Raw genomic sequence first — 13,878 nt, forward strand, 5'->3', positions numbered from 1 at the left:
TAGCCTTTGACTGGAGCAATGCACTCCCTTCCCCCAGCCACCACTCTTTTTTGCTACAGCCTTCTGACAAGGGTGGTGCTGTACTCTTGCTGATGCCAAAGTGAAGGATTCCACAAAACATTGTGTAGACAAGGCCACAGTTTTTTTTGAAAAAAAAAAATGCTTGAGCACAATTAACAAACAGCTGAAGCCTGTGCACTCCAAGAGGGAACTTAAATCCTCTCCTAAAATAGATTTACTCTTGTTATGTCGTTGACAATTGGGACTCATTGTTCTGAATTCTGAATTGGGCAGCCTTGTGAAAGTCACTTAGCCTATGGGTGCTGATATTTCCCCAATTATCAAATGGAAATATTGGGCTGCTGACAGGCTTAGTTAAAAGCAACAGTACGTGCAGGTCACAGCCACGAGTAAATCAAACAGCCATGCTATTTGGATCAGTTACTCTAATCCCTCCTAAACTTGAGACCATCCTTTCTATTAATGAAATGTTAAGGAACAGCCATTCTGAATTTCTGTTTCCATATAGTCTCAGTCTTTCGTCTAAATAGACACTTCCAGACTTGGGGATGGAGCAAGAGTGAGAAAGAGACAAACACACTGTAAATACGGGCTTCTTCAGCAGTGACCAAACACGTCCAGTCTAAATCTCCAGATGGCTACTCGATGGTAGTGATAAATAGCCACAGGTTATTTAGAAGAGTCCCTGGAGTTGATCAGATATCAGGAGCACCCCCTAGCCTCACTCACACATCTAGTTATGTGCAAATAGCACTGAGCAAAGGAACCTGAGCTCCTATGATCCCTCCAAGCAGCCAACAAGGAGGGAGGTAGTAATTCAAATGCAGGGAGCCACAATAACATACTGTATGCTATTGCGCAATATTTACAACTAGGTGGTATGCTGCGATGGTGCAGTTTGGTGAAGCAAACATCCCAACGCACGTACCACTGAGCTAAATGCTCTCCAGTCACCATCTCTATGCGAAGGGCCTTTGTTTAATTAGCAGACATATTCCATAGATAATTCATGTTATAAAGTACTGTGAATGCTAACCATTAGTTTCCATAACACTTAGTGACAAAAACTGAATGTAGTCCCTGCCTCAATTTATATAACAAAGAAATTTACATATTTCAAATGTGAGACTATCTGGAGGTGCAATGACCTATTTACCTTTTCTGCCTCCCTCATCCCCATGAAATTCCTTGCTGGAAGTTGAGAGAATGCACATTTCAAGGGACCAATTGTAAAGAAAAAAAAAAGCTACTGTAACGTGTAAAAAATGTACATCTTTCTCTGCATTTAACTTAATGCTGAACTTGGCACATCTTATGTATCTACGTAACCTGTATCAATTTTTAAAACCCCTACAAATAGCAAAAGTTTGATAATAAATTCAAGTTTACAGTATCTGTGAATTCCATCTTCAATAGTAAGATGGCATGATAGATGAGGAACCACTTAGCAAGACGGAAAAAGCATGCTATACTCTCACATAACAGTACATCATAGGTTTCAGAGTAACAGCCGTGTTAGTCTGTATTCGCAAAAAGAAAAGGAGTACTTGTGGCACCTTAGAGACTAACCAATTTATTTGAGCATGAGCTTTCGTGAGCTACATCCGATGAAGTCAGCTGTAGCTCACGAAAGCTCATGTTCAAATAAATTGGTTAGTCTCTAAGGTGCCACAAGTACTCCTTTTCTTTTTGCGATAACAGTACATGTTCCCCATTAGCAATGACAGCGCACACACATCAGGATGTCTTTGTAGTTTGAACCAGAAATGATATTCCACTGACTTTTTAAGATAACTTCTGCATGCTAAGGGTGGAAAGAAGTTCACCTTCCACCACAATTGGCTCAGTGCCAGACCAAACTTACTCAAAATTCGGTTGCACAAATACATACAAAAAAAGGTGTAAGGCATAAAAATGCAGCTTGTTGGTGTGTAAAGTATGGAGAAGTGCTGCATTCTTGCACCCGTTGCCAGATCAACAGTTCTGTTAACACAAACAGTGAAATGGAGTTGCGGAAAACACTGAACTCTGAATCACCTGCAACTGATATTCCAGGCTCTCCATAACGCCAAAGGACACAAATAATTCCAGAGTGAATCATGGTTAATTTACTCAACGCTCTGGGTCTCCACAGGAGTTTTTGATCTCATTCTCATGAGAATTGAGCAAAGTCCTCTAGTTATCCACAACAGAAGCACCATAAACTTCTCATACGGGCTGGCCAATGTGTTTCAACCCTGATTTGGGGGAAACCTATCCTTGGTCTCTGAGACTCCCCCAACAAGGAAGCTAACTAGTACAAATTGTAATGGTAACACTTGTTCACTTATGTCAGGGTTCCTTCCCCACTCTGAACTCTAGGGTACAGATGTGGGGACCTGCATGAAAGACCCCCTAAGCTTATTCTTACCAGCTTAGATTAAAAACTTCCTCAAGATACAAACTTTTCCTTGTCCTTGAACAGTATGCTGCCACCACCAAGCATTTTAAACAAAGAACAGGGAAAGAGACCATTTGGAGACGTCTTCCCCCAAAATATCCCCCCCAAGCCCTACACACACCCTTTCCTGGGGAGGCTTGAGAATAATATCCTAACCAATTGGTTACAAAATCATCAAAGACCCAAACCCCTGGATCTTGGAACAATGGAAAAAATCAGTCAGGGTCTTAAAAGAAGGATTTTATTTAAAAAAAAAAAAAAGGTAAAAATCATCTCTGTAAAATCAGGATGGAAAATACTTTACAGGGTATTCAGATTCAGAACACAGAGGATCCCCCTCTGGGCAAAACCTTAAAGTTACAGAAAACAGGAATAAACCTCCCTCTTAACACAGGGAAAAATTCACATAAAACAAAAGATAAACTAATCCGCCTTGCCTGGCTTACCTCTACTGGTTGCAATATTGGAGACTTGGATTAGGATTGGTTGGAGAAGATGGATTTCTGTCTGGCCTCTCCCAGTCCCAAGAAAGAACTCCCAGTCCCATAAACAAAAGCCGCCTTCCCCCTCCCCAGATTTGAAAGTATCTTGTCCCCTTATTGGTCCTTTGGGTCAGGTACCAGCCAGGTTAGCTGAGCTTCTTAACCTTTTAGAGTTAACAGGTTGTTGCCTGTGGCCAGGAGGGATTTTATAGCACTGTATACAGAAAGGTGGTTACCCTTCCCTTTATATTTATGACAGCTTAGACAACCAACTTGTTACACAAAGGCCAAATAGGTCTTGAACAGTGGTGACTGATTGCTATGTAGAGTTCCATGTCCTATCCCCCAATGACATCACTACAAATGGTAGCAAATTCCAACACAGAAAGCTCATTTAGCCATTGTATCCACTCTTCAGCTATTAAGTATAATATACATGGACATGTTGTATTATAAAAACAGTTAATAACGTAAAACTCACGTTAGGTGTTGTTCAATGCAAGAGTGAAAGAATACTGGCAGCTTATATGCATATTTTACAATAAAATCAAGTATTATATATCAAATATATACAGCACAAATTCATTAATTCCTGTTAACAATGGGACAACTATTGGAGATGACCAAATCCCCCAAGTAAATGAACAAGCTACACAAACAATCCAAGTTATCTCATTGCAAAACGTAACCTGGTATTCAATTTGGGAAAAAGCTTTGTTGTGATTTAAAATACAAAATATTAGTACATGTGTTTGTTAAAGTAATGAAGTCTTAGTACCATGGGACCTTCCCTACAGCATCAGCTACAAAATCTTTATTGAGAAATGGGGTGAGAACAGTGGGTTTAGTAGGACTATGATGAAGTCTGCAGAAAAAGTGAGAATGAACAAGACTCTTCTACGTAACTTTCATTTAAAGGACATTCCTTACAAGTAAGACAATATGACTTGCCAGACTGAAGCAGTATTAGACTCTAATCACTTTTCCCCAAGCAGATCTTACCTTGTAATTGCTGGAATTTACCCAAGAGGTGGCAAGTCCATCAACCATTTTATCCAGCATAGTCTGATCATGTTCAAGATCAGCAGACTTCTGTTTATCTGAGAAATAATCTATCAACTCTTGGCCAACCTGAAGTCTCTTTCCAACGTCTTTCTGAAGCACCTGTGCTAAGCAATACTCCATACTGGGCTCCATGGTGTGCTAGAAATACAGCACCGGCGAGAATAAAGCTAGAGGGCAGTAGGTCTGAGAAACCCCACTATAAATGTATCCTGTAGGTCGCCTCTTTGTTTGATGAAGGTTACTGAGGGCCTGGGTTTCAAAGATGCAATTCTGGGAATGGCAACAATGCACCATGTGTGTCTGAAGAGCAGCTGGCAGGATATTAAAAGTCCAATTTAAATAACTAGTAATAGATAAAGCTGTGAGTGGTGCAGCAATGCTGTACTATTGGGTCTGGAATATTTCCTAGTTCAGCAGTCCATTCTGCAAGAAATGAAATAAGACAGCATTTTAGGTTAAACAAATTAAATACAAAGAAAATCAAAAGCATGTCACAAAATAGGTTATTCATCTGAGGGACATAAAGATGTAATAAACCGGATACAAATGATATAGCCAGGATTTTTTTTTAAACAGACAGCATTAGGTAGGTCAGGACAAAGACCTTAGGTTATGTTTCAAAAAACGCAGTTCTCCATCAGTCCCCTGAGAAGCAGCTCTCATGACAGATCCAGCAAATCTGGGTCTCAAATAAAGGCTGATGAGAATTCAGTGTATTCTGTCTGTCCCCAAAGGTAGAGTGATGATCCCATGATATGGGCCATCAGTCACTGAGAAAGCGTGTCTGTTTAAGAAATGAGTACAGAAAGAAATTTGGATCTCATTTGACTGCTAACTTTCAACCATCACTGCCATCAGAATCTGTATCATACTTTAGGCCCTGTCTAAAATACAGATAAAACAGCAGGAGCCAGAACCACAGACAGCTAGCTTTCGTTAAGACGATGCAAACACTGTCTCCAGGGATCAGACTATGATGAGCCACATTACAGCATGGTTTTGTAAACTGGCTAACCCCGTGCAGCGCTCAATATGCTGGACTGGGAAACAGTTTTAGCCCCTTACTAGCATAAATTTTAAAATGGGGTTTAGCTAATACTGGCTGAGATGTTCTGTAAGCAGGGCCATAAAGGAAACTCAGGGGCCAAACTTTGCTCTCACTGGGGATTTATAGCAGCGTAATCCATGGCATAACTCTGGATCCTCATCTCTGTAACAGAGCAGAGTGTGCCCTTAAATGTTCCTTTTCAGCAGGGCTTTTCTGCATCTTAACACAAGCTGGTGAAGTATGTCAAGGAACCTCCAGGCTAATGCTGCTGACTGGAAATCTCGCTTTACAAGCAGCTGCAGCCTCTCTCTGCCACTCCCCCTCCATAACTAAATGAATCATCCCCACTAGCCCAGGGAGCACGAACCCCCCATGCCTGCCCTTTCGCTTCAGTCTCCCACATGCAACTGTTAATGGCGGAAGCCAGCATCACTATGTATAATTTTCCTGAGGTGCTCTCTTTACAGGTGCCACTCTTCTTTAAAAAGAGGAGGTGGGTAAGAATCTGGGATTTTTTTACTTTCTAATAATAACATCCAAAGCTAGAAGCCTGCCCTACTTTCTGCACTAGCACAAGAAAAGCAGGTCAGACTCAGTGCACGGGAAGGGGGAACCGGAGAAACTGCGAAGTAGAAACCTTAACTGGAATGAACCTACAGGCACAAGTTCACTCAGCTCGAAAGCACTGGGGTAGTAAACCTAACTGCTACTGGTTTGAACAACAGAACCCTGGCAGTCAGTTTTTTACTTTTGAATAGCTGATGGCAGATGACATACAACAAAGCATAACTTGGAAAACAAGAATAGACCTTACAGGCTATTTCTCAAATCATTATTCCAGTTCCTCTGTCTCTGCCTAATTTACAAGCTGCCCAATAAGAGATATTACCTCACCCACCTTGTCTCTCTAATATCCTGGGACCAATACGACTACGATCCCACATACTTCTTACAAGCAGACTTCAAACCGAACTGCTAGACATAATCCAGTGCCTTGTGCGCTGTGGAGCCTTTCCACGCCTGAGGACTCCCAGCCCCATTTAACCACAGCCAGACAAGGGCTGGGTGTCCCTGACCCCTGCACTTGTCTGTGTTGCTCTTAAATCATAGGAGAATAGAGGTCACCAGAAAAAAAAAAAAATCTACCCCAGGATGGCAGCAAACAGCACTTTTTAAAACCTTTTTATGGCTGTTTGGGGTCTCAACCCAGTTCCCACTGGATAAGTGTCTTCCAAAAACTACCCGTTGTGGGGGAAAAGGTCCAAGACTGAAAAGGCCACAGGGACAGAATTCCCCTCTCACCCCTTAAAAATGGCCCCTGAAGATCAGTGCTGAAGTGTGGCATTTCTCACTCTTGCGGTCTGTGCAGTACTGTCAGTTTCTAAGGGCTAATTTAGGGCTTCAGGGCTTTTAATCCAGCACCATTCACAAGCAATAAGCATCCATTCCAACATCCCTAGGACTGGCCCTAAACTTGCACCCTTTCAAATGAAGAGTTGATAGCCGTTATGATTTTGCAAGGCTCTGATCTGCCCACTTGCTCAGTGCAAGTTTTTTTCAAATGGGAGATTACTATGCTGGTGACAGAAAATACTAGTATTTTAAAGGGTTGGGGGGTATATTTTGCACTAGTAAGTTTAACATAATTCTGCCTTGCACAACCGTGTTTAAGTCTGTGCCAGCTGTGTAGTCACTGATTTCATACACCTAGAAATCATTGACCACTGAAAGCCCCATGTAACAGCTTCAGGTTGAAAGGAGAGATCCACAGGAGTAAAATGAAGACCAAAACATAGAATACAACCAAAATGCAAAATCTGCAAGCAGAACTCTGAAACTAAGGTTTCACCAGCTCGTAACAAAGCTCTTTGGAGGTCTCTCCATATCTTCAGTAAGATTGCCAGCACAGGGAGGCTATCCAAGGCTGCTAACCACAGTCCCTCTTTGTCTAGATGCTTCTGGGCAAGGCCTTTCAATTTGGTTCACTGCATTTGTGACCTTCCTTTTTGGATTTTTTTTTTTTTTTTTGGGGGGGGGGGGCTATTTAGCTTGCACAAAAAATAATTTTTATCTGGGCATTGGGCCCAGTTTTGATTTCAGCTTTCAAATCTTGAATAGTGTCTCAGATACTGTAATGGGAAATTGAATAGACCTCTTATTTTCAAAACCCTTTTCTAAAAGGAGTTATTAGTTCCAAACTTAAGGACAGCCAGACCTCCCTCATAACCTTAAATCTTGACCTCTACACCCTCCCATTATCATCTTTACAATGAGGATATTTACCTACTCTCTTCCCCACCATCCTCCACTAGAATGGGGCAGCCAGTTCACCGTTTAAAGCACTCTGAGTTCCTCCAATGAAAGGCACTAAAGTATCAAGCGAAGGTGTTTTTCAATTGTGGTAGCTCAGCCCAGTTATATACGTTGGAATTAAAAGCCCTCTTCAGGCCTGTCTACATGGGGAAATTGTTCAGAATTGCTATCACAGAATACAATAATCTGAATTAGCTCCTACTGTGGACACTATTCCAGAATAATTACTCCAGTCTGGAAGTGCACTAATTATTCTGGAATCGTGTCCACACAGGGAAATTGACTGGAAAAGTTTTGATCTGAATAGCTATTCAGGGCAACTTCCCATGTACATGAGCCCTTAAAGCTTGTTAAGATGCAAACTACCTACTTCAAAGGAGTATTAGCTGGCCATGTAGCCAAGGTGAGGAAACCTAGGTCTTCAAAATGTTAACCTGCATCATATTCAGTGTTGGTGCAGCTGTGTTGGTCCCAGGATATTAGAGACACAAGGTGGGTCTCTCTCACCAACAGAAGCTGGCCCAGTAAAGGATATTACCTCGCCCACCTTGTCTCACTAATGACCTGCACCTTTTCAGTTGTTAAACTAACTCGATTACAGTAACAACTGAAAGACATCAAGCCAAGACCCAGATGTTTTAAGCTAATTCATTTAAAACTAACAGTTTTCCTAGGAATGGCTTCTTTTTAAGTCAGGGTAAGATTGTCTAATACTTCCGTGTTTTAGAGAATGAACGTGTGTTAAGCCAGATCACATTGCAAGGGATCGCACACTCCTCAGCATATGTAGCCAAGCTCACTGCACACACCAGGACACCGTGCATCCCTCCATTCCCCCCACTCTCCCATCCCCCTCTATTTTAGGGACTCCCTACAACTCTCTCCCAATGTCCAACTGGCAGGTGTTCTGTGTACTCCCCGGATCTCTTCTGCTCCCATACCAGGGTCTCCCGTTCCCCCACACCAGTGGCTGTGTGCACCCTCATTCCCACTTCCCCGATTCCTCCTTTCATCCCACCATTACAGGTATTCTGTGTGCCTTCATCCCCTCATGCTTGGGTCCTCCAGTCTCCCCCACCCATGAAGGCTCTGTAGCCCCAGTCTCTCCCATGTACCAGATCCCCCCAAACTCTTCCCCCACCTAAGGTTCTGTGTTTTCCCCCATGTCTCCTTGCCCCACCATTGCAGAGTCCCCTGTTCTCCCCACCATGCCAAGGCTCTATTCCCCACCCCCATTGTCCCCCCCCAAACTACATAAGGGTCCCCCCTTTTGTACATTATGCCAGGGGCTCTGTTCCCCCCCTCCCATTGCCCTCTCAACAGCAGCAGCCCCCACTCTCCACACCGTGCTAGGGGTTCTGTTCCTCACCCTTCCCCTACTTTCCCCATCTCCCCACCATGACAGCAGCCCTGTTCTCTGCCCTGACACCTGTCCCCCACCCCCCATTCTCCCCACCATGCCAGGAGCTCCATATGTGTCTCCTCCCACCTCCAAAGTACCTTCCATCCCCCCAGATTGGAACAGAGGGGTGGGCAAATGGTGCCATCTTTTCCCTCACCTGGAATAGGTTTTGAGGAGGCAGGACTTTAGGAAGGAGGAAGGAATTAAGCCTTCTCTCCCCTTTCCCTCTGGCTGCCCTTGATGCCATCAACATATGACAGCAAGCTCCACATGTCCCCCACTTTCTCTCTGGATGTTCCGATTGTCCCCCAAATCAGTAAGCTTCTGGCCATCAATGCCTAATCCATTCCCTGAAATTTTGGAACTGATCAGATGCAGCGTTCAAAAATTAATACATTACATTACAAGACAAACAGAAATACCACTGAGTAAGATCTCACGAGCTTGGCCAGTAATACAATCTACCTGTGGATGCAAGTCAGTGACCCACAAGAGGAGAAGGCATGTGCTATACATGAGGACAAGGTCTTTGTATACACCAGAACAGAAAAAAGGTGTATACAGGCAAGACTAAAACCCTAGTAAAGACAAAGCACTAGGCAAAGAAAAGAGCCCAGGGTTTACTTTAACTAGCTAACAAACGTTAAAACTACGCCTGCTTTGTCTGCGCTAGGATTTTCACACTTGTCAGAGAATGCGTTTTAAAAATACCCTTTTTTCCTAGTGAAATAGTGAGCTGGGATGCTGGAGTAACAAAGTACCCCCTGGGAAAACTCTGCCATCGGCATAGGAGCGCCGTCACCAAGTTCTACAACGGCGCAGCCGCACCGGTTCCGCTGTGCCCCTGCAGCACTGTAAATGTAGACACGCGCTAAGTGCACCAGCTCTGACTTTTATTTTTCCCGGTGGGGGCTCTACCCCCACTCCACCCCTTCCCCCGAAGCCCCGCCCCTTCCCTAAGTCCTGCCCTCACTCTGTCTCTTCCCACCCCCTCCCCCAAAGCTCCCTGCCTGCCTGCTGCTCTCTGTTCTCCCCTCAGCGCCTCCCGCCAGCCGCCAAACAGCGACTGATGGCTGCTAAGCATCCCCTGTTTTTTTTTCTGATGGGTGCTTGATCCCCGGAGCACCCACAGAGTTGGTGCCTAGGCCTAAGTGGATGTTCTGACTCCAACCCTCCTTCTGCAAGTTGTAGAGTCTCAGCCCTGTGGGGATCCCTCTGGTCCGGCAGAATTTAAACCTTACAGCCTCTGAGTGGTTAATACCAGGAAGATCCACTGACTCCGGGAACCTACGGAGGTTAAGCTTTGAGGACCAAAAAACTTTTCCTCCCAAAGGCTGTCCAGTCACGTAAACCTTAAGCCCTTGCAGAAATCCAAGCCAGGAACCCAATGGTGCAGACTTGTTATGTCTGGAGCCTCTCCAGGTTTTGAAAATAGCTGTAAACATAGGACCAGAAGCAACCCAAACACTGCAAATCTAGTCAAAGGCACTAGTCCTCAATTCACGAAGACAGACTAGACTGAATTTGATCTAGGCAAGCAGTCTGATTGGATGATCCAAAAGATTTAGGAAACGACTATTTTGCAAAAATGAACACCCCCCCACACTTTGTTTATGTAAATACTCAGTCATTGTGCCCACCCCGCCCCCTCTACATTTTCCACCAAAGTCATCTAGCAAAGAATCACAAGCTTCATATTAGTTATGAAGGTTTTGGTCCAAAACTGGATTTACAAAAAGAGAAGGTAAAAACAACTAACTATGGAAAGCACGGTCTAACTCAAACCCAGTAATCAGCATCTAATCGCTCCGCCTCAGCCCATCCACAACACTGAAAAGAAGTCTGGACAGTCCATAGCAAAGCAATATGCACAGTTCAGATTGAATTGGTGCAAACAATTAAGTAAATATTTATAATGGTTTTGTGAAAACATGAGAAAAATCAGTAAAAATGCAGAACTGGACATGGTAGAGGATTTTAACTTTTTGCTGTGCTTAAAAAGAAGAAATCCCCTCTCACCTGTGACAAGGACAAAGCTTTTCTTGGAAAGTAAAATTCTGCTGAATTACCAGTTTATGCCTTTTAAGCTTTCACTTTAAAATTATGTTTCTAGCCCTTGTGATTAGGAACGAAACCTTCTGAATGTGACAGATGGAGTGCTGTCTTCCTGTCAATACATGAAAATTAACCTTGAATAAGGTAGGGTGTGTGAATTTAAAGCAGATTAATTATTCCTGACTAACTCCATGTGTGGATGCTCTGTCCCTGGAATAAGAGTGCCCTACTCCAAATCATCTTAATCCATTTTGGAAGTGGATTAAACTGATTTGGAATACAGCACTTTGAAGTAAGAGCACCCACACATGGAATTTAATCAAGACTAGATATTCCAGACTAACTCCCTGCACAGACATGCCCTTATAGTCTTCAAACAAACTGCTGCTGCTGCTCACAGCTTCCCAGATCAGGGGTTTCACCACTGCTACTCAGCACCCCTGGGCTGCAGTAAGACTGACAAAGTAAGTCAGTTTCACACTGCTGTCACTCATGAAAGTTGTGAGTGACAGCACATGCACTGGAGTTGTTGCTCCTGGGCCTCACTGGTGACCCTCCTGAATGCATCTCTCTGTATATGCCTCTGGCTGGTAACTTTAGGTTTATGGTCAACTTTCAAGCCCTGATGCTACTTATTCAGTGCAATATTAATTTCTTGGGAGTTGCTGGCAAACAGACCAACCCACCAAAACAGCACAGCAGTCGTATTAAATGACGCAGTGGCATAGTTACACAAACAAGGTTTCTTCTCTACATGTCTCATAATGTAGCTGCAGGCAAATTTCAAATTAAAGCTTAGCTCAAGGCACATCAAACAATCATGTCTTTGAACCCTGACTTTCCACAAGAATGAAGAGCTCCTCTTAAAGAAGTTTCCACTTTCAAACAACAGGCAGTGATGTTTGTTTTCAAGTATAAAAGCCTACAAAAGAATCACTCTTTCTGTAGTACATCTCTACCACTCCCTGCCAAAGGGAATGAATAGGTCTACGGATTGGGTTTAATAACTAGGCTCTCTCCAACCAATGGTTCATGTCCCAGCAGGGACAACACATCATCCTTCAGAAATGAACTGAGTACTATGCAGATGACATGTCCTTTCTGAGAACACAGAAAGGATCTCATGGTTCTTGGCCAAAATTGCGTCTTCTCCCTCAACTGTTGCGCTGAGTACCCTGGTCAGTTGGTAACCCTTTATTCCAGAGATGGCTGCACACCAGAGCTGTACAGAACTTGTAAAGCATTGTGGGATGCAAGGAACTCAATAAGATGTAAAACTTCTCAGGGCTTGCCTACACTGGCACTTTACAGCGCTGCAACTTTCTTGCTCAGGGGTGTGAAAAAACACACCCCTGAGCGCTGCAAGTTTCAGCGCTGTAAAGCGCCCGTGTAGACAGTGTACCAGCGCTGGGAGCCGCGCTCCCAGCACTGGTAGCTACGCCCCTCGTGGAGGTGGTTTTATTAGAGCGCTGGGAGACCACTCTCCCAGTGCTCTGCTGCGAATACACAAGCCACATTAAAGGCTTTAACGTTGCCGGTGTAGACTAGCCGGCAGTTAGGCAAAACACTACTACTTTATCTAAGCGTAAAGCTTCCTCAATGACTTGTGCAAACACTAAGAGGTAACCAAGGTGGCAACCTAAACATCAAATGCCCTAGCTGAAGGAGAAAGTTCATCTTACTGGAGAGATGAAGGTGACAGGGGGTTACAAAAATGGCAACTCTGCAAATATCTTGTTAAGGAAACGTGCTCTCACCTCTTGTTGATCTAGCTTCCATGTGTAGGCAGTAAGGTTCCTTGAACTGTTCAGGTACATTTTTGACAATTACAATCAAACAGTGTATGCTTCTGATTTAAGTGTTACTATTTTCCAAAACCTAAAGCCTAGAAATCTCATTCTAAAAGGATATCAACTTAAAAAACATTTTACCTACAAGTGTTGCAAGTACCACTCAATTGCTATAACTGCAGGATTACTCTTTTCCAATTTACTGTCTTTGACAGCACTTTGTGTCTAGTCTGTTCCCATTTCCCCTATATAGTCATTTATTGATGGGGTCAAAATTAGCTCTTAGTACTCAAGAAAGAGATCTTGGAGTCATTGTGGCTAGTTCTCTGAAAGCATCCGCTCAATGTGCAGCAGCCATCAAAAAAAGCTAACAAAAAGATAGGAATCATTAGGAAAGGGATAGATAAGAAGACAGAAAATACCATATTGTCTCTATATAAATCCATGGTACCCCCACATCTTGAATACTGCATGCAGATCTGGTCATCCCATCTCAAAAAAGATATAATGGAATTGGAAAAGGTACAGAAAAGGGCAACAAAAATGACTAGGGGTATGGAATAGCTTCCATATGAGGAGAGATTAATAAAACTGGGATTTTTCAGCTTGGAAAGGAGATGACTTTGTGGGGTTATGATAGAGGTCTATAAAATCATGACTGGTGTGAAGGAAGTAAATAAGGAAGTGTTATTTACTCCTCATAACACAAGAACTAGGGGTCACCAAGTGAAATTAATAGGCAGCAGGTTTAAAACAAACAAAAGGAAGTATTTTTTCACACAATGCACAGTGAGTCTGTGGAACTCCTTGCTAGAGGATGTTTTGAAGGCCAAGAATATAACAGGGTTCAAAAGAACTAGATAAATTCATGGAGGATAGGTCCATCAATGGCTATTAGTCAGGATGGGCAGGGATGGTATCCCTAGCCTCTGTTTGCCAGAAGCTGGGAATGGGCGACAGGGGATGGATCACTTGATGATTAGCTGTTCTGTTCATTCCCTCTAGGGCACCTGGCGTTGGCCACTGTTGGAAACAGGATACTGAGCTGGATGGACCATTGGTCTGACCCAATATGGACATTCTTTTACGTTCTTATCTGATGTGTGCGCATCTTTCAACAGCAACAGGGCAGCAACCAGTCTTTTAATAAGAAATGTAAATGTAAAACCGAGCAAGACTCAGGAACCAAAGTAATACCTGAAACTACTTAACTTGTCTGAAGTTTACTGAACTTCAAGTTTATAATGCCTCTAAGTTTCTCT

At 43.3% G+C, this 13,878-nt stretch overlaps 1 protein-coding gene across 1 annotated transcript in view; it reads right to left on the reverse strand.

Annotated features, from left to right (window-relative positions):
* CLASP1 (cytoplasmic linker associated protein 1) overlaps nt 1-13,878 on the reverse strand; it is a 269,429-nt gene that overhangs the window by 242,034 nt on the left and 13,517 nt on the right. The window contains exon 2 of the mRNA XM_077830446.1: nt 3,946-4,431. Within this exon, the coding sequence (XP_077686572.1) occupies nt 3,946-4,140 (195 nt within the window). The 5' untranslated portion in view covers nt 4,141-4,431. The remainder of the gene's footprint in view (nt 1-3,945; nt 4,432-13,878) is intronic.

The sequence above is a fragment of the Eretmochelys imbricata genome, chromosome 11 (genome assembly GCF_965152235.1).
Source record: "Eretmochelys imbricata isolate rEreImb1 chromosome 11, rEreImb1.hap1, whole genome shotgun sequence".
Lineage (NCBI taxonomy): Eukaryota > Metazoa > Chordata > Testudines > Cheloniidae > Eretmochelys > Eretmochelys imbricata.